Source organism: Taudactylus pleione, unplaced genomic scaffold, assembly GCF_031769625.1.
Source record: "Taudactylus pleione unplaced genomic scaffold, aTauple2 ptg001314l, whole genome shotgun sequence".
Lineage (NCBI taxonomy): Eukaryota > Metazoa > Chordata > Amphibia > Anura > Myobatrachidae > Taudactylus > Taudactylus pleione.
The window spans coordinates 13,698,306-13,725,189 of NW_028285714.1; the positions used below are offsets into that span (position 1 = coordinate 13,698,306).

The following is a 26,884-nucleotide window of genomic DNA, read 5'->3' on the forward strand; positions in this document are numbered from 1 at the left end:
GCGGCTGTGTGTATGTTGTAGCAGCCAATGAAAGTCAGACAGACTCTCATTGGCTGCTGAGTCCACAGAGGGAGCCGGCTGGAGCTTTCTCATAAGCTCCGCCTTCCGGCTCCCGCTGCAGGGGGTGATGGGAAAGACGTCATGACGTCTCTCCCATAGTGCAGAGCAGGCCGGGAGGAGCGGACAGCAGAGGTTGCGGCAGGAGCGGGGATTCAGGTAAGTTGTGTGTGTGTCTGTGTGTAAGTAAGGGGCACGGGCACTGACACTGCATAGGGGGGCGCTACTAGGGGCACTGTATAGGGCAATGCATAGGGGGGATTACCACTGGGGGCACTGCATAGGGGGGACTACTACTGGGAGCACTGTATAAGGGGCACTGCATAGGGGGACCACTACTACTGGGGGCACTGCATAGGGGGACCACTACTACTGGGGGCACTGCATAGGGGGGCCACTACTACTGGCGGCACTGCATAGGGGGACCAAAACTACTGGGGGCACTGCATAGGGGGACCAAAACTACTGGGGGCACTGCATAGGGGGACCAAAACTACTGGGGGCACTGCATAGGGGGACCACTACTACTGGGGGCACTGCATAGGGGGACCACTACTGCTGGGGGCACTGCATAGGGGGACCACTACTACTGGGGGCACTGCATAGGGGGACCACTACTACTGGGGGCACTGCATAGGGGGACCACTACTACTGGGGGCACTACATAGGGGGACCAAAACTACTGGGGGCACTGCATAGGGGGACCAAAACTGCTGGGGGCACTGCATAGGGGGACCAAAACTGCTGGGGGCACTGCATAGGGGGACCACTACTACTGGGGCACTGCATAGGGGGACCAAAACTACTGGGGGCACTGCATAGGGGGACCAAAACTACTGGGGGTACTGCATAGGGGGACCAAAACTACTGGGGGCACTGCATAGGGGGACCACTACTACTGGGGGCACTGCATAGGGGGACCACTACTACTGGGGGCACTGCATAGGGGGACCACTACTACTGGGGGCACTGCATAGGGGGACCACTACTACTGGGGGCACTGCATAGGGGGGCCCAATCATATTCTTGCACCTGGGCCCACCACTTTATTTCCGCCACTGCACTACCCATTCCCAGCTCCCTCTTTTTTATTCTCTGTATCTTCCATGGAACAATTTCAGTAACAAAACAGTTTTTTTTGTTTTTAAATAAAACCAGTACAAGGGAAGAAAACGACTGAGGTTACCTAATAATTGGTTACCTAATAATACTTGAGCATATTTGTTATTATGTTAGCATTTAATTTCTTACCTTTTAACATTTTTACCGCCACTGTAGTGTAACCCGCTTTTCCTTTCAGTCTGAATGCTGTCGCCTTAACCACCTTCCCAAACTCCCCTTCTCCAAGAGTTTTGCCTAACACCAAGTTTTTCCGAGGAAATTCCCACTTTGGATCCTCCTGTTTAGAGACACAAAGGTGAAGACAAATCAATTAAACTCAAATATTCAGTTGCTTTGCCAATAGCGTGAAAGGACTTCCATTCTTGACAAGTTTTGAGAACATAATTTGTGGACTACAATCATGGCCATCTCTGGGCAATGACTGATAGTCAGCTCTTCAGAGACAATAAAAATACTGAGCATCACCACAAATAGATTCTAGAATTTTGTTTCTTTTAACATAGATTTTAAAACAAAACTTTCCCCTTAAAAACATGGACTAACATTGTACTAATTAATACAAACCTCCTGCGTATGGGAGTTAGCTGTATTTTAATACTAGTTTAATTATTAAATTAACTTTTTTTTGGTTAGTGAGCATTTTCTTCACCAACTAATCAAGTATTTGAATAGTACTTCGATTGAGAAACATATGGGGCCAAATGTAATAGGGTGAGAGTTTAGAAAATGTGAGAGTTTAGCAGTAAACTCTCACATTGGTTGAGTTTTATCTTCAAATGGGAAAACATCTGAATGAGATTTTAAATCTTGAGAGTTTTTTAAGTCTAAAAAAACATGCAAGTTCGCTGTTACTTTGTTTTTGGACTCTATAACATTGGCAAAGTTTAAAAAGTGTCAGAAACTCACTTTTCTAAACTCTCACCCTATTACATTTGGCCCATAGTCTCAATTAGATTATTCAACTAGCTCTGGCCACAAGTGTGTTTTTATATACCTTAAAAAGCTAAACTCATGCAAGACGTAATTAGGAGACATAACTAAAACCACAAGATGACAAACAGGAATTTTATCATCACTGAATTAATGAAATGCTGCAATTGGAAAGAATACAAGGTGTAATGTATCAAAATGTCTAAAGCGTGTAGGAATGGACAAATGGAAAAGTTCCCATAGCAACCAATGAGCCTAGCTAGCATTTATCAAGTACATGCTCTATAATGATTGGTAGAAGCTGATTGGTTGCTATGTCACTCAATCAAGATTGTAAGCAACGAAAACAAGCCAAGTACCTTACGTCTAACCACTAGTTTTTAAAACTTACTGGTATTTTAAATGTATCCACTGAGATCTGGTTCTCCATGGAATCTAGAGAAGGACGCCGAGGGTTGGTTGAGGAGTAGCTGACTGGGTAAGATTGGGCAGGCCGACGGAAAGTCATCTCAGCAGATGCTATTGGGGGCTTTGGTGAGTTTTTATGGTAACGGTGGATAAAGTATGAAGACAGGAGCACAGAGATTATGAAGGACAAGAAGACTCCACATGCGATAACTGTTTTGCAAGTGTCATCACACAACGATACTGCAAGAAAAAAAAGGACAAATGTGTAACACACTGTTCCCATGCTTATGATCCTATTATTAATATTGCAGGAATTGTATTAAAATTATTTTTCATAAGGCCAAAGAATGATGACTGTCTATAAATGATATACGGTATGAATTGCTTACCTTCCTCAAAATGATCATCACAGACGCATCTGTCAGGGAGAAAGCAGGAACAAGTGCCGTGGCCTTCCTTGATTCCAGAGGGAAATCCTCTCTCATGTCCACCAACGATTGCCAAGTCTGGATGAAAAAAGTAAATAGTGTCAAAAATATTCTGGATATGGTAAATGTCTAGGAATTAGGCGCTCCTTATCTTGGTATAGACCAGGTAACACAAGCTAGGAGACTACTGACACTGCATTTTAAGAGGTGATCAGACCAAAACTGACCAATATTATATTTTGGGGAGATCGATATTATATATTTCTAAACACTTAGGATATATTTTCTCAATACGACCTTCAACATTAAAAGCTCCCCTATAGTTGTACTTGCACCAGGACATGAACCCAATCCTACTGTAACCACCTGGCATCACCATCCAAAAACCAAACAACTATGGCTCCCAGACAGGTAAGCTATAATATATACAGGTTAGGCCAGAGGTTCCCAAACTTGGTTCTCAGGGCACCATAATGGTAGAAGTTTTAAGGATATCCATGTTTAAGCACAGATGGTTAAACCAAAAGACTGAGGCACTATGAAAGTCACCTGTACCCAAGCATGGTTATCCTTAAGACCATTAGGGTGCCTTGAGGACCGAGTTTGGGAACCTCGGAGTTAGGCCATTTTCATGCCTGGAGACAGAACAGCTACCTTTGGTTGCTGTAACTTGTAAATCAGGTAGGATGGATGTGATATTTAGTAAATAATAAGTAGACAATTAAATAAAGTCAGAAATAACATTGCAAGTCACTTTCATAGTTATAAAAAATAAAATATGCAGCTTATTTGTGTGTAAGCTACATTATACATGAGATGGCAATGTTGAAGAGTGGTACTGAGGCAGCTATGAAATAAAATAAAAGATGGAAGACGCACTTGTGCAGTCCTGGGGGCAGATAGCTGGGTTTTTGCGCTCCACAGCATCACAGATGCCATCAGGGCAGGTGAGGATACTTGGTGTGCAGGTAGAATAGTTTCTGGTGATAGCTGTCAAAAAAAGAAAGATCGAAGTGAAAAATTGTGTATGAAGCAAAAAAAAAAAAGTATACAATCCCCATTAATAGTTTTAATACACAGACATTTCTCATTTTTTACCATGTCTGACTACAAAGATGCACACAGTATAATGCTGCATACAAACACAACGATTTAGTAAATTAACGATTTTAGTAAACGTTTTTCGTTCATATTTTCCAAGGGAAAATGATTCAGAGCTGCTCGTAAGCGGCCGCTCGTTCACTCTGAGCGATGTTCGCACAACTGCGCATGCGTATGGGTCGTTATTAGGGGTGTGCACCGGACACTTTTCGTGTTTTGTGTTTTGGTTTTGGATCTGGATCTTTCTTCGTGTTTTGGATCTGGATTGGTTTTGCCAAAACCACCCTTCCGTGTTTTGGGTTCTGGGTTTTGTGTTTTGGATCTGGATTTTTTCTTAAAAAATAAAAAAAACCCGCTAAAATCACATAAATGGGCCTTTTTTTGTTCCTACGCTATTAATAACCCCAATAACATTAATTTCCACTCATTTCCACTCTATTCTGAACACCTCACACCTCACAATATTGTTTTTAGGCCAAAAGGTTGTACCGAGGAAGCTGGATGACTATGCTAAGCGACACAAGGGGGCGGCACAAACACGTGGCCCATCTAGGAGTGGCACTGCAGTGGCAGACAGGAAGCCAATCAGCGTTATGGTGCCCATTTGCATGTAGCACGAACCCGGGAGATCCGTGCTACATGCATCTGTGTGATTGGCACAGAGCAATGACAGGTCCGTGAGACCCGTCTGTGCTGCTGTGGTAAAAAAAAAAAAAAAAAACCTGTGTAAAAAAAGAAAAAAATGGCGTGCACCCCCCCAAAAAAGAGCAACCAGCCCCGGGCATTAGTAACCCAGTGCTGGGTGTGCTTAAATACAGGGGACAAACGACGTAGGGGTCCCCTGTACTTAAGCACAACCAGCACCGGGCTAGTCAGAACCAGCGCTGGTTGCCAAAATACGGGGGACAAACGACGTAGGGGTCCCCTGTATTCTGCGCAACCAGCTCTGGGCTCTGATCCGGTCCTGGTTCTGGAAATATAGGGGACAAAAAATGAGTAGGGTTCCCCTGTATGTTCCAGAACCAGCACTGGACTTTTTCTAGCGGGGGGCTGATGCCACAGCCAGGGGAGCCCTTTCACCGGGCCCCCCAGCCGCAGCATCAACCCTGACCGCTAGTCAGCCCAGGCCGGGGATCCCTGGAGAGCTGGGGACCCCCCCAATAAAGGGGTCACCCTCTCCAGGGCACCCCAGGCCCAGGCTGATAGCCCGGGGCTATCCCCGCCACCCCTGGTGGCGGTGGGTGGCGGGTTGATTGTGTGGTGTGGTGTAAATAAAGAATATCAAACATTGTCTTTACAAGTAGAACTGCAAGTCCCAGCTAGCCTGCCCCGCATGCTGGTACTTGGAGAACCACAAGTACCAGCATGCAGGGCATTAAGGGCCCACTAGTACCTGTAGTTCACCTGTAAAAAAATGTTTAAAAAAAACACAGGACACACACACCGTGACAGTATAAGTTTATTAAACATACATACACACACACACACACACACACATGTACACATACTCACCTATGTAACCCTGTAGCATCGGTCCACTTGTCCGGTAAAGTATCCATAGGGGACCTGTGAAAAAAAACATACTCACCATCTCCTATGCGAGGTTCTGTCCTCTTCGTTCCAAAGTAGGCATCCCCGGACTTGGCAAAAAAAAAAAACGAAAACGCGATCCACGAACTTAGTACCGTTCTATAGAACGGTACTTCCCGAATGAGAGCTTAGCGGCGGGGTATCACCATGGAAACCCCGCTGCTAAGCGTTCATTGGCTGAGAGAGGTCATCTCCCGTCTCTCAGCCAATGAACGGCTCCCTCCATTGTAGTCAATGGTGGGAACCGCAGGGTAAACTTTAATAACCTTGCGGCTCCCAGCATTGACTACAATGGAGGGAGCCGTTCATTGGCTGAGAGAGACGGGAGATGGCCTCTCTCAGCCAATGAACGCTTAGCAGCGGGGTTTCCATGGTGATACCCCGCCGCTAAGCTCTCATTCGGGAAGTACCGTTCTATAGAACGGTACTAAGTTCGTGGATCGCGTTTTCGTTTTGTTTTTTTGCCAAGTCCGGGGATGCCTACTTTGGAACGAAGAGGACAGAACCTCGCATAGGAGATGGTGAGTATGTTTTTTTTCACAGGTCCCCTATGGATACTTTACCGGACAAGTGGACCGATGCTACAGGTTACATAGGTGAGTATGTGTACATGTGTGTGTGTGTGTGTATGTATGTTTAATAAACTTATACTGTGACGGTGTGTGTGTCCTGTGTTTTTTTTAAACATTTTTTTACAGGTGAACTACAGGTACTAGTGGGCCCTTAATGCCCTGCATGCTGGTACTTGTGGTTCTCCAAGTACCAGCATGCGGGGCAGGCTTGCTGGGACTTGCAGTTCTACTTGTAAAGACAATGTTTGATATTCTTTATTTACACCACACCACACAATCAACCCGCCACCCACCGCCACCAGGGGTGGCGGGGATAGCCCCGGGCTATCAGCCTGGGCCTGGGGTGCCCTGGAGAGGGTGACCCCTTTATTGGGGGGGGTCCCCAGCTCTCCAGGGATCCCCGGCCTGGGCTGACTAGCGGTCAAGGCTGATGCTGCGGCTGGGGGGCCCGGTGAAAGGGCTCCCCTGGCTGTGGCATCAGCCCCCCGCTAGAAAAAGTCCAGTGCTGGTTCTGGAACATACAGGGGAACCCTACTCATTTTTTTCCCCTGTATTTCCAGAACCAGGACCGGATCAGAGCCCAGAGCTGGTTGCGCAGAATACGGGGGACCCCTACGTCGTTTGTCCCCCGTATTTTGGCAACCAGCTCTGGTTCTGACTAGCCCGGTGCTGGTTGTGTTTAAGTACAGGGGACCCCTATGTCGTTTGTCCCCTGTATTTAAGCACACCCAGCACTGGGTCACTAATGCCCGGGGCTGGTTGCTCTTTTTTTGGGGGGGAGGACGCCATTTTTTTCTCTTTTTACACAGGTTTTTTTTTTTTTTATTTACCACAGCAGCACAGACGGGTCTCACGGACCCATCAGTGCTCTGTGTCAATGACACAGATGCAAGTAGCACGGATCTCCTGGTCCGTGCGTGCATCTGTGTCATTGAAATACACAGCAGCACAGACGGGTCTCACTGACCCATCTGTGCTCTGTGTCACTGTCAATCACACAGATGCATGTAGCACGGATCTCACGAGTCCGTGCTACATGCAAATGAGCACCATAATGCTGATTGGCTGAGAGCCGTGACAGACGGCTCTGTCAGCCAATCAGCACTTTGCCCATTAAAGGCAAAGGCATTTTTTTTTAAATGGCCGCTCGAGGCAAAACCTCGAGATCCGACAGCAGATCTCGAGGTTTTGCCTCGGGAGAGGGATCCGGGGCAGACAGGGAGATCCGAGCTTGGGCTCGGATCGCCCCGGATCCCCGAAGTTCGGGTGGGTTCGGTTCTCAGGGAACCGAACCCGCTCATCCCTAGTCGTTATGCGCATGCGCAAACCAGTCATTGCAGTCGGAAATCGTGCGCTCATAAAACAGCAAGGGGCTGCTAATTTGATTGACAGAATGTACCGTTTGTGGGTGGTAACAGGGGAAGGTGCTTGAAAACAGGGGAGTGGAGATCCGAACGCAGGCGTGCCTAACTGTCAAAAGGGCGTTTAATGGGCGTGCATAATTAGTAAAGGAGCGTCATCGACCACGTCACTTGGTTGTCTTTTAGCCTGAACTGCTTGCAGTGATAGCGGTAAGAAAATCCTACAAGCACTGCGAGCAGTTCAGATGCCTTTCGATGTTCCTGATTAATCTAATAAATACCGGAGATGACGTGTGATGCAAACGGCAAAGGGCCGTCTTTACAAAATAGCGAGCGCATTTTTCGAATGCTTACTCAGACAGAGGCGTCAACACACCGTAAAGAGCGAGCGCTCAATTTAAATAGCCAGCCCCTTTTTTAGAACGACTGTCCGCAAACAGTGTCCGGCTCTGAATCAGGCCCTGTGTGTTACCACAGGTCACCGTCTCAACTTCACTCATCACGGACCCCTAACAGTGCAGGTTTTCCAGATCTCCTCACAGACTGCTTGTACATTGCCTCCGGTCCAAAGACCATCCCTCATTTTCAGAAAATGGTGATTTCCTGGTGAATGTTTTACTCCTGAGCATTTACTGAGTGTCTAAGGCACATAGAAAGTGTTTTCTGCCCCTTTAAAAACCTTGTTAACAATAGCAGGCATCAGACCTTAAAACAACGTAGCCAGACAATGCATTTTACCATTGCCATGCCCCTGTCTCCATTGGCACTTTCCAGTCAGAGAACCCAGCCCTCCACATTCTTCACAGTCTAATCGGCGTTTGTTTTCTGAACAGCTCTCGGAGGATGAACACTTTTCCTCATCTTTCATAGCTGAGACAGACAGAGATAGTAAAAGGTAAATATTGTTTAGGCATTCCACACAGTGATCCATTTTATGCCAAACTGCCAACGTAAGTTGGCTACAACCACACTTAACAGTCAAGCAAGTATTTCCAGGAGCTGGGTAAACAAAACAATAGCAGTATGGGGCCTACTTAATGGATAATTCTAAACAATTCCTACAAATGAATCCACATTTAGAACCCTAAATAAGCTCGCAGCTACGCGTGTCTGCATTCACACGTAAATATAAAATATCCAAGGGGTTTATTTAAGAGAAAGCTGGGACAAATTCTTACTAGCCACTGCCTTAACCCAAGTCTTCGTTTTATTATACCATGTTTTAAACTGGGTGTAAAGTAATACTGATACTCACATGTTCCCTCTAATATGATAGTGACTTGTGCTTTCACTGGCACCTTGATTTGCACATTGTAGACTGAAACAGTGCACAGGATCTCCTTACTTTCGTAGTTAGCCAAAGCCACGTCATCATTAACATAGAGAATGGCTGACATGTCCCCTGCTGCCTTTTGGATGCCAACGGCATGTGTGGAATTTGGAATCTGCAAAGTGTAATTCACGCCGACACCTTTGAACAGGAAGCAGTTTTCAATGCACACTTTTCCTATCTGAAGAAAAGAAAAGATGATATCAGGACAGTTCAGCTCAGATACATCCATGCTGCAACACAAAGCTAATGCTAAAGATGTCCTACACATTATTATTACATAGGCTCAAATATGCACTTTCAAATGAATGCAGATGCGGTAGTAAAGAGAGTTAAAGGTTGTCTACTGCATACTTGCCTACTTTTGAAAATGCTATTCAGGAAGATGGTGAAAGCAACACCTATGAGTGCGGCGGTAAAGTGGGCGTGTACTGCTACATCTGAGGGGCGTGTCATAAAATGTATTTACATCCAATTGTAAACAAGCCCCAAAGTAATTAGTAAGATCTATTTGTTGATGAAAACACACTGATACTTTTCAGAAAAAGCATTTGGCCATAGGCAGGGCCGCAACTAGGGGGGGGCTGGAGGTGCACGTGCACCGGGTGAGCCGCTGTACCTGGTGCCAGTGACCACCAGCCCGGCGCTGCAGAGAGGCTCCAAGCCGGACGTCCGCTGGTAATATTTATTACCAGCGGGCGCCCGGCTCCTTCTCTGCAGCGACGCGGTGTAGCCGGAGCCGGAGGCTGGAGTTCTCTCCCGAACTCCAGCTTCCGGCTCTTCCCACGGGCACTATGGGGGAGACGTCATGACATCTCCCCCATAGTTCCAAGGAGCAGCCGGCGGACCGGACGCGATGCTGGATGCAGGAGCGGGGTTCAAGGTAAGTATTTTTTTTTTTAATAAGCTGCACTACAGGGGCATTATTATGGGGGCAGGGGCATTACCACAGGGGCATTACTATGGGGGCATAGGCAATAAGGGGCATTACTAATGGGGCATGAGCACTATAGGGGCATTACTATTGGGGCATGGGCACTACAGGGGCATTACCACAGGGGCATTACTGTGGGGGCATGAGCACTACAGGGGCATTACTGTAAGGGCACTACAGGGATATTACTATGGGGGCATGGGCAATACAGGGGCATTACTATGAAAGCATGGGCACTACAGGGGCATTAATATGGGAGCATGGGCACTACAGGGGCATTACTGTATGGTGGGCACTACAGGGGCATTACTATGGGGGTATTAACATATGGGCATTACTATGGGGGCATTACAATATGGGCACCACTGCAGGGGGAATTACATGGGGGGGCGCCAAATTACTGTCTTGCCCCTGGTGACAAAAATCCTAGTTTCGGCCCTGCCATAGGGATCATTGGGGTAGTTGTATGATAGCGGCACTTACCGAGGTGAAGCAGGAAGCACTACCGATGAGATGTATAAACATCTCATCTGCCAGACAGGGGGAGCTTTAACTTCCCCCTCTGGTGCTACCCGCTAGAGACCACAGCGCGTCAGCCCCTGCCGGCTCCACTGAGCATGCGTGAAATCTCGCAAGTATCGCGAGATTCCCGCGTGCAGTCTGGAGCCGTGCGCTGATACCGCTTCTGGGCTTCATACATCTCCCCCATTGTGCCTTATTACCAATGCAGGGAAATTATACTAATTATCCCATTTGAATGAATATATCTCTTTTTTACATATATATATATATCAGCTACATAATGGGAGTAAAATGGAATCAGGGAGATTACTAGACTCTTCAGGGAGACAGGGAGATCGTCAGGGAGACTCCCTGAAATAGTAGCAATCAGGGAGAGTTGGCAAGTATGATTTACTGTAAAATTTGGCATAAACAAGGAAGTAGTTTGTTACTGCATTTTTTTCGCAACCAAAGATATTAAATGCATCAACTCTACAAACACAAAGTAATGCATACAAATAATACAGACCAATAGATATAGATTGACATTTTAGCCCAGGACATTATGTCATAATTAATGAGAGGTTCAGAAACAGAGGCCCTAATTCAGAGCCAGACGCTCTAACAGAGCGCTCACTCTGAATCAGGGCATCTTTTTTTTTTCAATGGAGCGGCCTCCTGGCCGCTCGCATTGCTGTGGGTTGCCACCCACAGCTAATGCGAGCGGCCAGGGTGATGGTCGCGATGGTCTTGACCATCGGGCTTGCGACAAAACCCTGGTAGGGTCTGGTAGGGTCTCGTGCCCGCATGCCCCAGAGAGCTTTCGGCTCAAACAGAGCCGAAAGCTCTCCCACTGACATCACTTGTGATGTCAGTGGGACCGCACCCAGACGGTAGGCGTTCTCATGGGAACGCCTCCGTCTGGGCATCCATTCCCCCAGCCCGCCCACCAAAGGGGGCGTGCTGTCACTCAACATCAACAGCACGCCCCCTTTGGTGCGAGACCCGGAGCAATGGATTGCCCGTCGCTATCCGGGTCTCGCGCATGCGCACGACGGAGCCGGCTCCATCGTGCGCATGCGCTCTGGGCCACCATCGACCCGGTTGCGAGCGCTCAGCTCTTGCGACCGGGTCTGAATCAGGCCCAGAGTTCCTGCTGAAAAAAAGCTATATATATATATATATATATATATATATTATATATATATATATATATAATGGTGAGAGGGATTGTCTCTCACCTGAATTACCCACATTCTGGTACAATCAGCTCCCTCCAAGGGACGCTGGAGTGAAGCCTGTGCGTTCTGCATTACCTGTGGAATTCCAGGTTTTCACATTTACACAGACCCAGCTGGAATAATCACTGGAGCACAGGAAGGGTTTAAAACCCACACGCCTGATGCTCATTGCCCTGGTGCTGAGTAGCAGCCAGGAAGTAAGGACACAGGGCGGAATTCAATTGATTTCGCGGCCCGCATCTCCCGTCTAAAGTGACAGGAGATTGCGGGCCGCTATCCAATTGTGCCAGCGATTCACGCTGATTGCACCCAAAGTGGTCGGGTTTAGCCGCGTGAAATGGCTAACCCCGACCAAAGTGCTGGGCGCGATCGCGAAAAGTGATGTTTGGGCGCCCAAACATGTCACTTTTCGCACATTTCAGCTCTCATCCCCCAGGGGCTGCGATCAGAAATGTAGCGCTTGGCAGCTGATTGCGCCCGACAGGAGCAATAATAGAATAGCTCCATCGGGCGCGATAGGTTATGAAAATAATTTAATTCCGCCCACAGTGTTGTTGTGCCAGGGTCCAAGGATGTGCTAGGAGAGCATGCCCAAATTGTGGCTTTTTGACTGATTAGCACAAGGAGTGCTGAGACTTTTAGGTCTGTTTGTTTATTTTATATATTATGTGCCTGTATGTGTGCAGGCCTAAACTCATGTATACTAAAGTGTAGTGTCTGGTGCCAATAAGAGACACTGCTTTACAGAGTACCTGGCCGCCAGCAAGATAAGCACCTTTAGAAAAACTGTCTCCAAATGTGGACTTCAACAAGACGGCCGCTGCCACTGACCAAATGATAGATACAGCTTCCTGCAATTGAGGACAGGAAGTCCTCTCTTTTATATGCTCATATACAAATATTCACTTTATTTTTAATTAATCACCAGTTTATTCTAGGGGTGTGCACCGGCCACTTTTCGTGTTTTGGTTTTGGATCTGGATCTTTCTTTGTGTTTTGGATCTGGATTGGTTTTGCCAAAACCACCCTTCCGTGTTTTGGGTTCTGGGTTTTGTGTTTTGGATCTGTATTTTTTTTAAAAAAAGCATAAAAACAGCTAAAATCACAGAATTTGTGGGTTTTTATGCTCCTATTCAATTATTAACCTCAATAACCTTAATTTCCACTCATTTCCAGTCTATTCTGAACACCTCACAATATTGTTTTTATGGCCAAAAGGTTGCACCGAGGTAGCTGGATAACTATGCTAAGCGACACGAGTGGGCGGCACAAACACGTGGCCCATCTAGGAGTGACACTGCAGTGGCAGACAGGATGGCAGTTTGAAAAACTAGGCCCCAAACAGTACATACTGCAAAGAAAAAAAAAAAGAGGTGCAACATGGAATTGTCATTGGGCCCTCCCACCCACCCTTATGGTTGTATAAATAGGACATGCACACTTTAACAAACCAATCATTTCAGCGCCAGGGTCTGCCACATGACTGTGGCTGAAATGATTGGTTCGTTTGGGCCCCCACAAAACAAGCTGGCAATTAATGTGTCCCTGCACAAACTGGCTCTACGGAGGCAAGATGTCGTCCTCATCCTCCTCATCCACCGATTCCTTGGATAAAACAGGAAAAAGGGATTTAGGTGTCCCTGGACTGCTTACAGTCTTACCCAAAGTTTCTGAACTCGACAGTAACTTTTTATGAATGCGCTGCAGGTGACGTATAAGGTAGGATGTTCCTAGGTGGTTAACGTCCCTACCCATACTTATTTTACCTTTACATATGGTACATATGGCAAGACAGTTGTTATCCGGATTTGGATAGAAATATTGCCAGACCAAAGAGGTGGAATGTTTGGTCTTCTGCCCAGGCATGACCGTGATGGGCTTTTTCATCCCACGGACAACAACTGTCTCCCCCGGAGCCTGATTTAAACAAACCACATCACCATCAGAATCCTCCTCGCCAACTTCCTCCCCAGCGCCAGCTACACCAGTATCCTCATCCTGTTGTACTTCAACAGTGACATCTTCAATTTGCATATCAGCAAGTGGACTGTGGGTGCTCCTTTCAGCACTTGCAGGGGGCGTGCAAATGGTGGAAAGAGCCACCTCTTCCCGTCCAGTGCTGGGAAGGTCAGGCATCGCAACCGCCACCACACTAGGACTCTCCTCGGGGATTTGTGATATCTTCTTAGAACGCACAGTTCTTTGCTGTGCTTTTGCCAGCTTAACTCGTTTGATTTTTTTAGCGGGAGGAGGGCTTCCATCGTCATGTGAAGCTGAACCACTAGTCATGAACATACTAGTCATACTACTATGACACACACTAGTCATAGGGAAAGACCTTAGCCGTTCCTTGCCACTCCGTGTCATAAATGGCAAATTGGCAAGTTTACGTTTCTCTTCAGATGATTTAAATGTTTTTTTAAGGTCATTTTCCTGAACGTTGTCATTTGGGATTGTATGTGGCCTCTACTATGACATTGGGCATCGGCCTTGGCAGACGATGTTGATGGCATATTATCGTCTATGTCATAACTAGTGGCAGCAGCTTCAGCACTAGAAGGAAGTGGTTCTTGATCTTTCCCTATTTTATTTTTATCGGAGAAAGTTTGCTCCTCCATTTATGTTATATTGATATATACGTGCGGCTAAGGCGCACACAAACACAGAAAATATTTTTTTATTTTTGCTGGAGAGTAGTGCACTTTGTGGGTTACACCACCCTTTAAGAAATGAGCCAGCCGGCTCTTTACTTATGGGACACAGGCGCACGCTTGGCGCTGCTCCTTTGTTGATGCACGTGCGGCTACTGCGCACACAATTCACAAACACAGAAAAAATATTATTTTTTTTTGCACTTGGGGGGAGCAGCCCTGATGGACAGAGCAACCCCTGGACAACACTACAGCACCCCTTTAGGACTGGGACACTGCAGAGGACTTTGGAGTGGACACAGCCCCTATGGACAACAGCAGCACAGCGCAGAACAGCACAGCACAGCACAACACTACACTACACTACACTACACAGCCAGCCCTAACTCCCACCCTCCCTCTTCACTGTCCACAGCCGAGTGAGAAAATGGCGCCGACGCGGGTACCTTATATAGGATCCAAAACCCGCGAGACCCGGAAGGCGGGATGATGACGTTTTGCCTCGAATTTCAGATCCGAGTCAGGCGGGAAAAGTCGAGCCTGACTCGGATCGGCCTCGGATCGGGGGGGGTTTGGATTTCAGAAATCCGAACCCGCTCAGCTCTAGTTTATTCATGTACACCAAACTTTTCCTGTATTTTACCACTGTTTTTATACAGAATTAATTTCACGTTTACCAAACAGGAAGTGACGTCACAATTACCTAACAAATTGATCTGGGTATAAATATGAGGTCTGTCCCACTCACACTAGCACGCCCTTGATAAAGTCTCTCTAACGAAACGTGTTGGACCTTCCCAGACTGCACCGGTCCTGAAAGATAAGCATCTTACTCCCATCTTTTACTTCTTATATTTTTTATCTTTAAAAAAAATCTCTCTCTCTCTCTGCTGCAGTGTCTGATTTTAGTGCTGTTTTATTATTCCACCAATTTGTAGCCTACTTTTACAGTGATATTTTATGGAATATATTTTATGCCTGATTTGTTTTTAAATAAAACTGATGTTATATTATTAATACATTTCTCTGTCATAATTTTAAGGGCTGGGGACACCAGAGGTCACCGTCAGCCTATTTTCTGTCTTGCCAATTGTTTATTATAGGCTACTTACCATCGCTTATTTTACTTAGCGTTGGGCCGACTCCCAATATAACCATTGGGAGTGTCAAATAGGACTGAGTTCTGATAAATTGTGTGATTAAAGGTGCCCACACACTAGGCGATATTTTACACAATCAGCCCGATTCCGACGCATCGGGACGACAGATTGTGTAAAATATGTTCTAATTGTGAGTCTCTACGCACGATTACGATGCGCGTCCCTGCTGGTTGTACATCGCATCTTAAGATCTTGCCTGCTGCAGGCAAGATTTGCCAATCTCGGACCCGATGTGGTGCGGATCGTACGTGTTTGTACTCACAATCCAATGCACGATCTGTCGTCCCTTCCGTCACTTGACTGACATATCCCTGTACACGCACTGTCTCCATTTTGTGCAGCATCGTGACTTCAAGGAGACGGACGCGATTACCTAGTTCAGCACACCTGATCGTGGAATTTGGTAATTTGGTGAGTATATTTGTACTGAGCATCAATGTATATGCAGACCCTGTCCACCAATGAATATGCCTGACCCACTGGCCACCAATGTGACCCCACCACTGACCACCTATATGTGTATAATCCATCGCCCACCCACCCATTCAGCACTTAAATGTTTAATGCATCGCCCACCCACTGACCACCTATATGTGTATAATGCATCACCCACCCAGCACCTATGTGTTTAATGCACCGCCCACCCACTGACCACCTATATGTGTATAATGCATCGCCCACCCACTCAGCACCTATGTGTTTAATGCATCGCCCACCAACTCAGCACCTATGTGTTTAATGCATCGCCCACCCACCCACTGATCACCTATATGTGTATAATGCATCGCCCACCCACTCAGCACCTATGTGTTTAATGCATCACCCACCAACTCAGCACCTATGTGTTTAATGCATCGCCCACCCACCGATCACCTATGTTTTTAATGCATCGCCCACCCACCCACTGACCACCTATATGTGTATAATGCATCACCCACCCACTCAGCACCTATGTCCTATATCCCAGGCTGGATTCGTAAGTAGAGTGCATACACACCATGTTTTTTTTTTTTACTTTTAATATTTATCTGAGACAATCCTCCTGCCATGGCACTGCTCCCGGGCCATTAAAATAGGCCATATACTCCTCTCTCACCTGTTTGGCCCGTGCAGTGCCTGTGGATTGCATTGTTGGTGCTGCCAAAGATGAAATCTGGCCAATCACCTCCGGAAGGTCTGGGTCTTCTGGCATAGCTGTGCCTGATGCCCTTTGTAGGGTGGTTTGGTGGCGTAAAAAGTTATGGAGAACACAACACGCCATCTCAAACCAAGCGTCTCCACATGCAGGTTTATGCTGGTGTGGAAAATGCGGAACAGGGTTACTGAGTATCCCAAAGCTATTTTCCACAATCCTGCATGCCCGAGAAAGCTGATAGTTGTAGATTCTCTTTTCAGATATCAAGCACCTTTGCGCATATGGCTTCATCACATTTTCATGTAATGAGAATACTTAGTCAGCCACAAAAACGAAGTTTAGGCCGTGCTTAGTCTCCTCCACTGACGGCAAGTTGAGAGTTTTGGAGGTGAGCCTCTCATAGAATGCAGTCTGCTTGAACGACCCACCATCCGAAGCATGGCCATTCTTGCCAACATCTACAAACTGATAGTTGGCATTCACCACAGCCATGAGAACGATACTGAAGTACCCCTTGTAGTTGAAATAGTATGATCCGCTATTGGCAGGTGGGTTGATGCGGATGTGTTTGCCATTGATTGCTCCCCCGCAGTTAGGGAAATTCCAACGCCGTTCGAAGTCATCAGCTATGGTTTTCCACTCTTCAACTGTATTAGGAAACGACAGAAAAATTCAAACAAACACAAATGTTAAAACATTAAAAAATGTTTATTTTTTCTTTCAATACAGACTCCAACACAAGAACTAGATTTGGGGTCTACACCCGATTTAAGCTGCATTCCAGACAGTGAGGGGGATGTGAGTTTATCCCAATGCACACCACCAACCACAACATCCCCAACACCTACCCAGCAAAAAAGAAAACGCCCTGGGAAAAGACCCAAAGCAAAGATCCTGCGGCCACATTTCTGCAACAAGCAGAAGAGCTGTTAAGAAGGCCCCCAGATCATCTTGCTAATTTCACCACTCATATTAATAGCACCATGCGGAAGATGAGTGATGAAACGCAAAATCAATTCCAGCAGCTCGTGTATGAGTTGCTCATCAGGGCGATGGGTAACAACCAATACCCAGCTACCTATATTAGTGACCCTGTACCCTTCCCACCTACCCCAATTGCCTCTGAGATGCCTCCATCCCAGGCGCAGCCTACTCCACCATCCGCTAACCCTCCCACCACAAGACAGGCTATATATAGTGACCTTTTAGAGGCGGATGATGACAATACAGGGTTTTACCAAATGTAAACTTCGATTTTTGTTGTTGATGTTGTTGCCTGCATTATCCCCAAATTGTAACACTCCCAATACCTGCCCTATGGTATACGGTGGTGATGGTGCCGACTGGACATGGTCAAGACTAATGGCACAAGGACAGATTGTTGGAAGCCGTGGCCACAATCTGTCCTTGTGCCATGTGGGTATTGGCCTATTCAATCCGGCATCTGACCCACCGTATATCATAGAACAGACTGTTGGGACTGTTAAAATTTGGGGATAATGCAGTTTTTACATTATAAATGCTTTTACATTATAAATTCATATAGCGACTTTCTTCAAAAGCACAATTGCTATGTTATGTATTCTATGTTTGGAATGACAATGTTTTTACTGCTGTCATAAAGACAGTTTTATCGCTTGCAGCCATATTGGCTAAAAATTTGACCCAGTTTTAAACAGTTTATACAGCACTTTTCTACATTTGCATAAAAAAAAATATTTTTTTTTCTTTCACAAGAAACAAATGTGTAGTGTTGTTTTTCCTTACCTTGCAAAACTGGTACTGCATCACTATAGCCTTGCAGGTCTCCGGAATGATGACGCCCAAAGCCTGAGGGGATATGAGGGTCCCAAGCTTCAGATCTTCCAGTGACCGTCCTGTAGCCAGGTACCTCAGGGTAGCCACCAGCCTCTCCTCAGCAGGGATAGCCTTGTGTCCTGCTTCTGGATAAATGGGGTCACCAGACGCAGCAACTCCTGGAATGTGGCGTCATCCATGCGCAGGTAGTTGCGATAGTCATCCGGATTGTTCTCCCGAATCTTCATCAGCAGGGACATGTGAGAGTGACTCTCCCTCTGCAGCAGCCACTCCTTAGTCCAGCATGCTCTCCTCCAATGCTGGGCCCTCTCCATCACCTTGACCCCAGCATAAGCAACCATCACTCTATATCGATAGGGATCCATCAGCACAGAATACAGGATAGAATAGATAGAATGCAGCAACGAAAACACTTTGTTGAGCAAGGCAAAACAAAGTATAGCACAATTTTATTATTATTATTTATTTATATGGCGCCACAATTGTTCCGCAGCGCCTTACAAAGTACATAAACAAATTGTTGACAAGCGACTTACAGAATACAATACAGGACCAGGATATGGATAATATATATTGGTACATTAGCGACCATAACATCCAGATAAGCAACAGAGCATAAGCAACCAAGTGTTAGGTGCCCTAGTGGTGAGTAAGAAGTAGATGAAACTAAAGTAGGGAGAAGCACAAGAGGGTAGAGGGCCCTGCTCGCAGTGGCGTAACTTCATCCCAGGTGCCTGGAGGCAAGATAAATTGTGGTGCCCCCCCCCCCCAAACTAAAATATACCACCTCCCAGCACCTATGCCAGCCCCAGCTGCCGCCACCCCCCTTATGCAGATCCTTTTATTATAATGCCCCCAGTAGTGGTCCGCCTATGTAGTGCTCCCCAGTAATGGTCCCCCTATGCAGTAAATCCAGTAGTGAGCCCCTGGTAGTTCCCCCAGTAGTCAGCCCCTTGTAGTTGCCCCCAGTAGTGAGGCCCCTGTAGCTGCCCCCAGTAGTGAGACCCCTGTAGTTGCCCCCTGTAGTGAGCCCCCAGTAGTGAGCCCCTGTAGTTGCCCCCAGTAGTGAGGCCCCTGTAGTTGCCCCCAGTAGTGAGGCCCCTGTAGTTGCCCCCAGTAGTGAGGCCCCTGTAGTTAGCACCCTGTAGTTGCCCAGTAGTGGGCCCCTGTAGTTGCCCCCAGTAGTGAGGCCCCTGTAGTTACCCCCAGTAGTGAGGCCCCTGTAGTTACCCCCAGTAGTGAGGCCCCTGTAGTTACCCCCAGTAGTGAGGCCCCTGTAGTTGCCCCCAGTAGTGAGCACCCTGTAGTTGCCCCCAGTAGTGATGGCCCTCACCGCGCGCGCATACTCAGCGGACGCCCGGAAATGGAGGGTGCAGGGGGTGCGACCGCACTCCTTGCACCCTCCGTAGTTACGCCAATGGAGGTGGAGCGCCGATCAGCGGCGCTCCTTCTCCATGCAGCTCCCGGGGACAATGGAGCCAGGTGCCCCCTTCAGGGCTGACGCCCGGCGGCAAATGACTCCATTGTCTCCGGGAGTTCCGCCACTGCCTGCTCGTAAGAGCTTACAATAGCAATGTACAGCGTTCAGCAGATATACACCAAGCCTCACTAGTCACATAGCAGAAGTACACAGACCTAAAATGGCACCTGCTTTATATACCCCCGAGTTAAGCACGTCCATTATGTAAATTTTTGTGCAATCTTACCATTCATCGTGGTGTGCAAATGATTTATCGTGTACGATCTCACGATTTCATCATCGGACACAATGCACGTTAGATCGTGTGACAATTTGGACAGTTTTTGCTCAAAATCGGGTCCATGACTGCCGGGGAGAGTTCAAGGGAAATCGGACACGATATCGGATCGTGACCAGATCGCCTAGTGTGTGGGCACCTTAAGACTGTTTGTACCGTGGTGCTGTCTATATCCTTTATAATATAAAACACACACAAAAAAATATATATAACATACATATATATATTTTTATTTTTTGTTCCTATGCGATTATTAACCTCAATAACATTAATTTCCAGGCTATTCTGAACACCTCACAATATTGTTTTAGGCCAAAAGGTTGCACAGAGGTAGCTTGGTAGCTAGATGACTATGCTAAGCGATTTAGTGGGCGGCACAAACACGTGGCCCATCTAGGAGTGACACTGCACTGCAGTGGCAGACAGGATGGCAGTTTGAAAAACTAGGCCCCAAAAGGCGCTGCGCTGTGACTTATCGCGTCACCCATCGACTGCTGCTGCTGGGTACACAGGACGGGACTCAGGAGAGAGATGGGCGCCGCCGAGGCTGATGTGACACTGTTCGTGGGGGACTTAGATCCCAGGGCCACCCAGGGGATCCTGTTCAAGCTGTTTCTGCAGGCTGGTCCTGCAATTAACGTTAAAATTCCAAAGGACAAGGATGGAAAGTCGAAACAATTTGCTTTTGTAAATTTCAAACATGAGGAGTCTGTTCCCTATGGAATGAGTTTGTTAAATGTAATCAAACTCTTTGGGAGGTCGCTGAAAATTCAATTCAGATCAGGAAGCAGCCATGGCTCCGCAGAAGCAAATAGCGCAGCCTACTCACTACAAGGAAAACAAGAGATATGAACTTACCTTTGTTATCTCTGTTTCTACGAAGTCCATAGGGTCCACAGGGTTGACCTTGGGGGTATAGGTTGGGAACCAAATCCGGGAACCACGCAGTTAAAGCTTTTAGCTCCCAGGATGCACTTGGGTCCACTCTCCCTATAACCCCGCCCCCCAGCCATAGGCACCTCAGTTTGTAAGTAGCCAAAGGCCGGAGGAGGAGAGAAAAAGAGAGAGAAAACTGGAACACTCTAGAACCATACTCACAGAAAAGGAGACGGGAAACCGGTGACCAGTAACACAGCCCATATGAAGCCAGGTGCGTCAGGGCGGGCGCCCTGTGGACCCTATGGACTTCATAGAAACAGAGATAACAAAGGTAAGTTCTTACCATATCTCTTGTTTTCTACTTCAGGGTCCATAGGGGGTCCACAGGGTTGACCTTGGGGATGTCCCAAAGCAGTTCAACCAAGGCTGGGGACGCTCCTGTGCTGAGAGGAGAATCCGTTGCCAAAAAGGAAGCATCCTGAGAGGCAAAGGAAACCAATGCCTAGAACCTTAAAAAAGGTATGGACAGAAGACCACGTGGACACCTAGTAAGGCAAAACAGCCGAGGCGCCACAACGAGCCGCGCACGAGGGTTACATGGCCCGAGAAAAAACAAGCCTCAACGACAGAAATGCCCACTCATGGGTAGGCCCCTGAGGAAGACATACGAGGCCATCCATCCATCATTTCATTATAGGCCGGCCATCGTTTCCTGTGAAAACCAGAAACCGCAGACCACCAATAAGGAGTCCAAATACCATAAGGAACTTGAACGGATGACATTAAGCCAAAGAGGCCGGACCACAGTCAATGAAGCCACACCAGCCGAGAGGACTGGGGACTGAATGGTCGTACCATAAGTTCCAGAATAATATGGAACCTAAAAACCACTCTAAGAAGAAACACAGGGCGAGAACAACTCACACCCTGACATGATGCCCTCCAGAAGAGGGAGCCACATGAGAACGCTCCCAATTCAGACACCCTCCTGGTCGATATAAACACCCAGAGAAAGAGAGAGAGAGCTTAAACAATAGACCATGTAATGGCTATTACAACCAGGGGTTCCATTGACTGTCCCCGGAGGGAACAAAGAACCACTACTAACTCCCCAGGAGTCCCTAGGGAGGACAAGTGGAGGCTTAATCCAGAAAACACTCCAAAGGATGAACTGGATACCAGAGTGGAGCAATTCCATAACTTAACCATACTGACAGTGTAGAGATCCGCACTGTCAGGAAGGCCAGGCCAAGGGTGAAACCCAAGCCAGCCGGAAGGAATGCCAGAATATCTGGAAATCCTGGACACCGGAGGATCGTATCAACAGGTACTATACCATAAGAATTATGTATGCCACAGTCCGTGGCAGATCCCAGCAAAGTCTGGCCTATCTGCTCTAAACATCTCAATGAAGACAGAGCAAGGGAAGCCCTAGGACCACAGTAGGGGCGCAGTCAAAGACAAACGATCCAGGTCCAGGGAAAAACAAGGACCCTGAGACAACAGGTCCAGATAGTGAAGCAGTAGGAACGGAGCATCGATGAGGACACTCCGAAAATCTTAGTACCAGTGATGTCTGGGACGAACTGGAGCCCCCAGAAGGAAAGCCCCTCCGTCTCGAATTAAACTTCCGAAGACCTCGAGGAAAAAGGGAGACCGGAGGACACAGGTACACAAAGTGGAAGGACCACTGCACTGACAAAGAGTCACTGAAGGTAGCTTCAGTACTCCTAGAGCTGGACTGTAACACCGGTAATGTGTGATAGAGTCAGAAGGCCATGAGGATCAATCCCCTCAGGGAGGCCCCCTCTGCTCACCAGGAGTTGAAACCTCTCTTGGAGAAGAGACTAGTCCCCGGGATGCACGTCGTGACGGCTGAGGAAGCCCGCTTCCCAATGGAGAGCTCCGGGAATAAACACTGCAGAGGTGGCCAGGAGAAGACCCTTGGACTATGTCACAATATATGACATTCCTGACATTGCCACCCAACTACCAGTGTTGCCTAGTTGGAAGCCACTGTTGTGACACTGTCGGACTGAACCTATTTCAGGTTTACCGTGACATATGGGTTAGGCCAGAGTGAAGGCCCAAGACAGCCGAAAGAATCAACAAGTGGCAGGGCAGAAGCAACAGACGTCCCAAACGAATGCGGACCAGACACTGTCTGTAGCAAAGAATACCCTGGACGAGATGGCCATAGCCACCCGAACAGAGACCAACTCGCCTCCGGAGAAAGTATCATCGTTCGAACAGCGATCCGATGGAAAAAACTCGATCCATCCGGAGAGGAGTCAATTATGGCAAGGCCTGGGATGGAACTGAGCACATTCCACCCTACCAAAAGGTAGACACTCTAGTAGACCGCGCATCACAAAGACTAATGACATATGTCGACTGCGTAGATATCCGCACACTCCAAGTTGAAGAGTGGAGATCTTGTCTTACGCCAGAAAAATTCTCAGATTCTGAGAATCCAGCAGTGCACCCAGATGAAGAAAACCCTGTGAGGGATGCAGGGAGGACGTTTTCTCCGTTGACTAATTATCTGTGCCGAGAAGAAGCCATGGTTATCCTGACCTGGTGGTAAAGTACCTTGGTGATCCTGCTAAAAGCAGGAGACCGTCCAGAGAAAGCAGCATTCGGATACACTGAACAGGTGAACTGTCAGAAAATCCATAAAGCTGGTAAACCCCGGTGGAGTTGAGGACAGTCCCAAAAGGCAGAGCCCGAAACTTACAAGTGTTGCTGTGGCACAGCAAACCTGAACCCATGCTGATGAGAGGGCTCTGTATGTACCCGTAGGTACGTATCCTGAATACTCAGATATACCATAAAATCCCCAGGTTCCAAACGTCGGATGATGGAGCATGGACAATTCCACCTGAGTCCAAGCACCCTTGGAATCTGATTCAGGGATCTGAGACAGAGTATAGGCAAATGAGGACCAGTCAGTCACTGCCCCAGAAAGAAAGTGGAACAACCAGTCCCTCACTGAGATAGTGAGGTTGGCCGAAATAGCTCTGCTTACCGCAAAGACTGTATAGCTTTCTGGGATTGTAAGGCCCTGATCGGGTCTGAGGAAGGGCCCGTGTAACAATGCCTGTGAGGAGGCCGCCTGAACAATGAGAGGCCATTGAGAATCAGTACCTCACTCTGGAATTCCCCAGATGTAGACCTGTCCCATCAGGCTGAAGGTTTATCCTCAGGTGTATAAACAGGGTCGTCCGGAAGTCCACGACTGCTCGGTACTGGATATGGTGGCCCCCATGGAGGCCGACAGCCTAGGAAAAAACAGGCCTTTAGGCTGACCCTGAGGACAAAAAGACTTAACAGAGTTAGTCCGAATGTAGTGGGAGTAGCTAAAGACGGTATCTCCCCATTAGTGATACTGCCAATAATGCAACGATCTTGTCAAGGTCAGGACCAAACAAGATCTTCCCCATGGAAGGAGTCTGCACCTCTGCTGTCCCATAATGCAGCCATAGGGTATTGCGGCGGATACAGTCGCCGCCGAAACCCTGAAAGTTAGAAGACCGGCATCCAATGTAGGTAATCCCACATATGACCACTGCATATTCTATGTGAGCGGCAAAAGATATTTGAACCCCATACGTGTTGGAGGGGAAAAACGTCACAAAAGCATCACCATGTGATGGCCATGGTAGGACGGGCAACAGGCCCTGAAAACGAGTACATTGAATTCAGGCAAAGTTACCACCTACGGATCCGTAAAATCCATCCAGGCCGGGATGGGAGGCGTATTAATGCCTGTAACCCGACGATTAACATACAAATCCATCCCAGAAGGGGATTTCCATTACTTTGTGAGGACCCTCAGGGAATGGGAAACAGGAGGCCTTTGTGACTCCTCGTATCTGGCGACAGCCAGACTCCCGCTATGAGATCCACCCGCTGGGCAGAAAAACGGGAGATGTATGATACAAGTGCAGGATCGACATTCTCTATATCCAGAATGAACCTGGCTACCAGCCCCAAAGCAGGGATAATAATACTTGAAATCAGCTCCCCCCATGTGAGAGGGAAAGAGCCGAATACACCATCCAGTTCACGGCAGAGCCACTGGGAAGTAACCACAGGGCGTATATCACACCAATTAGTATTTTGTAGAAAACAACATCCACCAGGGTGGCCGTTGTGGTAATCCCTGCAAGGGGAATGACAGACCGATGTGGTATCGGAGGTAATTCATGTACTGTGAAAAATCCTGGCGGGGAGCGATAGTCTGTTGCACAGGGGTAAATTGCAAGAAATTGCGAGATACCCCGAGTTCAAAAGGGCAGTATGGTGAAGTAACTCCAAGCGAGTGACGACAATGGGGCCCGCCCGGCGATCCTCAAAGGAGAGGATCCTGAGAAATAAACCGCCCTTTAAGGGGGTCGTGCAAGGGGCCCGGCACCAGATGGTGCCGCATACATAAACCTTTCTGAGTTAAAATCCTCCGCACTACTACCTGCAGGCTATGACTTGCAGGATAGCAATAATGGGTGCAGTATCGTGTGCAATCTCCTTGTCAGATATATCTGACTATCTTGACGGAAATATTAAGCAGCGCCATACCGGTCCTGACTGACGCTAAGATTAGCTGCAGGGACCCATTATCAGCGTATGCAACTCACAGTTCCATCTAAAATATGGCAACGTGCAGCATGCAACAGTATGTGACAAACCTCACAAATATTAACAAAGTATATATATGTGAGGTCTCAGAACCACCCCAGGTACACCTGTATTAGGGCAGATAAAGAAAAGGAATAAATATACACTGACAGGTGAGAGAAAAAGCAGACAGTCAGCACTAGCATAAGTCACATACAATGCAGACATATATACTGTACATACATAAGCATGACATATAATATACTGCACAATGTCGCTACATTCAACTGCCCAGATTCAGTGTCTGGGAAGGCTATAGCGCTGTGTACACTCACCCAAAAAGGCCAGGTACGCAGGGGGACTGGGCTCACTGACATCCTAGGAGTTCTGCAGCACCACAGAGAGAAAATGGCCACTGGAGACCTCAGAAGCAGCGTGGCACGCGGAGGAAGCAGCTCAGTGACGCCAGACTGTAGTATTGAAAGGCGCGCTGAGCTGAGGGGAGGAGCCGCTAGACAGGGAAGGCTTCCTCCCCTGGCTAGCAATTAACCCCCCGGGATGCCGGCTCCCGCTGCCGCTATAATCCCTGGTGGGCTGTGGACACGCGGGGTATGCCTCCATGGAGGGGGAGCCCGTCGCCACCGCTAGCGCCTCCGGTCTGTCCCCAGAGACCGGAGGCATAAGGCTGCATGTACACGCGGGTCACCGCAAGCGGTGACCACGCGACTTACCTGTCCCCGCCAATCCGGCAGCAGCCCAGGGATTCCTCCAGAGCCCGGCTAGTACAGACTCTGGGGTCCCGCTGCGATCCCCAGATCTGTACTGGCGTCGCAGCGCCGGCGGGGTGTAGGAGCGGCAGCTTAGACGTCCATTGGACAGTCTGATGCTGCCGCTCTGAAGAGTAGTAAAAAAATAAAATAAAATAAGACTCTTTAAAATAAATTTTAAGCTTAGGGGCTGCTAAGCAGCCCCCCTGCAGTAATGGTGACCCGACTCCGGCCGGGCACCAACTTAAACTGAGGTGCCTCTGGCTGGGGGGCGGGGTTATAGGGAGAGTGGACCCAAGTGCATCCTGGGAGCTAAAAGCTTTAACTGCGTGGTGCCCGGATTTGGTTCCCAACCTATACCCCCAAGGTCAACCCTGTGGACCCCCTATGGACCCTGAAGTAGAAATGGCAGTTTTACTGGAAACAGTCCATCAACACATGACCGCAGGCATGATGGCAATGGGGAGTTCACGAAATACTCTGAACTTTCACCTCCTGTTCCAAACTATCAGAGATCTTAAGCTG

At 47.8% G+C, this 26,884-nt stretch overlaps 1 protein-coding gene across 1 annotated transcript in view; it reads right to left on the minus strand.

Annotated features, from left to right (window-relative positions):
• Nucleotides 1-26,884, minus strand: part of RET (ret proto-oncogene) — a 155,149-nt gene that overhangs the window by 25,933 nt on the left and 102,332 nt on the right. The window contains exons 7-12 of the mRNA XM_088463107.1: nucleotides 8,825-9,080; nucleotides 8,308-8,439; nucleotides 3,825-3,935; nucleotides 2,907-3,023; nucleotides 2,501-2,757; nucleotides 1,309-1,456 (exon numbers count right to left, since the gene is read on the minus strand). Coding sequence (XP_088319233.1) covers nucleotides 1,309-1,456; nucleotides 2,501-2,757; nucleotides 2,907-3,023; nucleotides 3,825-3,935; nucleotides 8,308-8,439; nucleotides 8,825-9,080 — 1,021 coding nt within the window. The remainder of the gene's footprint in view (nucleotides 1-1,308; nucleotides 1,457-2,500; nucleotides 2,758-2,906; nucleotides 3,024-3,824; nucleotides 3,936-8,307; nucleotides 8,440-8,824; nucleotides 9,081-26,884) is intronic.